The sequence below is a fragment of the Mus pahari genome, unplaced genomic scaffold, assembly GCF_900095145.1.
Source record: "Mus pahari unplaced genomic scaffold, PAHARI_EIJ_v1.1 scaffold_10008_1, whole genome shotgun sequence".
Classification (NCBI taxonomy): Eukaryota; Metazoa; Chordata; class Mammalia; order Rodentia; family Muridae; genus Mus; species Mus pahari.
In genome coordinates, this window is record NW_018393193.1 from 118 (window position 1) to 1,137 (window position 1,020).

Consider the following 1,020-nt stretch of genomic DNA (forward strand, 5'->3'; position numbering starts at 1 on the left):
ACAAGCTTCCATGCTAGGGTTCATGGCTCCGTGAGCAGGAGACCCAGAATCTGCACACATGTTTTGTCTACACACAGCATCCTGCCCTGAGATGACCAAGTGATCGATGCTTGGATCTGTTTCCTGAGGATCTCACAACTGTTACCCGACTTGAGCGCTTTGGGCTTCCTTGGGAATGGCATCACTGTCAGCCTGCACACAGTACCCTCAGGGTGGGTGATGGGAACAGCCACTTCCCTTGGTTTTGCATTATTCTTCCCTTCACCGTCTTCTGGACGGCAATGGAACAAGGCCACCCCCAAACTCTAGCCAGTGATGGAGAAGGAGATCAACTCTATGAATCCACCCACAAAGTTTCCCGAGTTCTTAAAAAAGATTCTACATTTTTTCCTTGCATAGCTCTGAATGAGTCATAGGCAAAAGAAGGGCAGCAGGCAGAAGGGAGGTGTGAACGGTCACTGCGATTGTCCACTTGGCTGAACTGCAAGGCTGTATGGAGCCTAGAAGGGGTACAGTCAGGGCTCCCATGCCTTCATGGCTCTGTCCAGCACACTCCCTCCCCCAGTCTTCTGCACTACACTGAAGGGGAAATGGTCACTGAATCAGGCTGTCATGGACCCGGATGAGCTCCTGCAACTTCTGCTCCAGGTCCTGAGCCTGATGCCGAAGTTCTGCAGCAGACTCAGCCTTTGCTCCTTCACGCAAATGCTTTGAATCTCCTACAAGGCTGACCATATCCAGCAGGAGGAATAAACCTGTGACGGCTGCACCCATGATCTGGGTTCCTTTGCTCATTGCCAGAGCGGTACCTCCAAAGGCTTCCTTCACCTGTTTAGTGGTTTCGGTTGATGTCTTTCCTGTGGTCATGAGACGCTTGGTATTAGTTACTAGGCTAGGGTTGGCTTTGATCAGTTTGATGGCACGAATATTATCCTTGATGTTTTTCAGTTTCTTGAAGGAATTCATGGATAAGGAAAGAAGTCTGGGGCCACTCTGATCCAAAACTTCTTTCATGCCCTT

The 1,020-nt window shown here is 50.0% G+C and overlaps 1 protein-coding gene across 1 annotated transcript in view; it reads right to left on the reverse strand.

Moving 5' to 3' along the window:
- Positions 1-594: 594 nt before the first annotated feature.
- LOC110315405 (apolipoprotein L2-like) overlaps positions 595-1,020 on the reverse strand; it is a 6,782-nt gene continuing 6,356 nt past the window's right edge. Inside the window, exon 4 of the mRNA XM_021189471.1 lies at positions 595-1,017. Within this exon, the coding sequence (XP_021045130.1) occupies positions 595-1,017 (423 nt within the window). The remainder of the gene's footprint in view (positions 1,018-1,020) is intronic.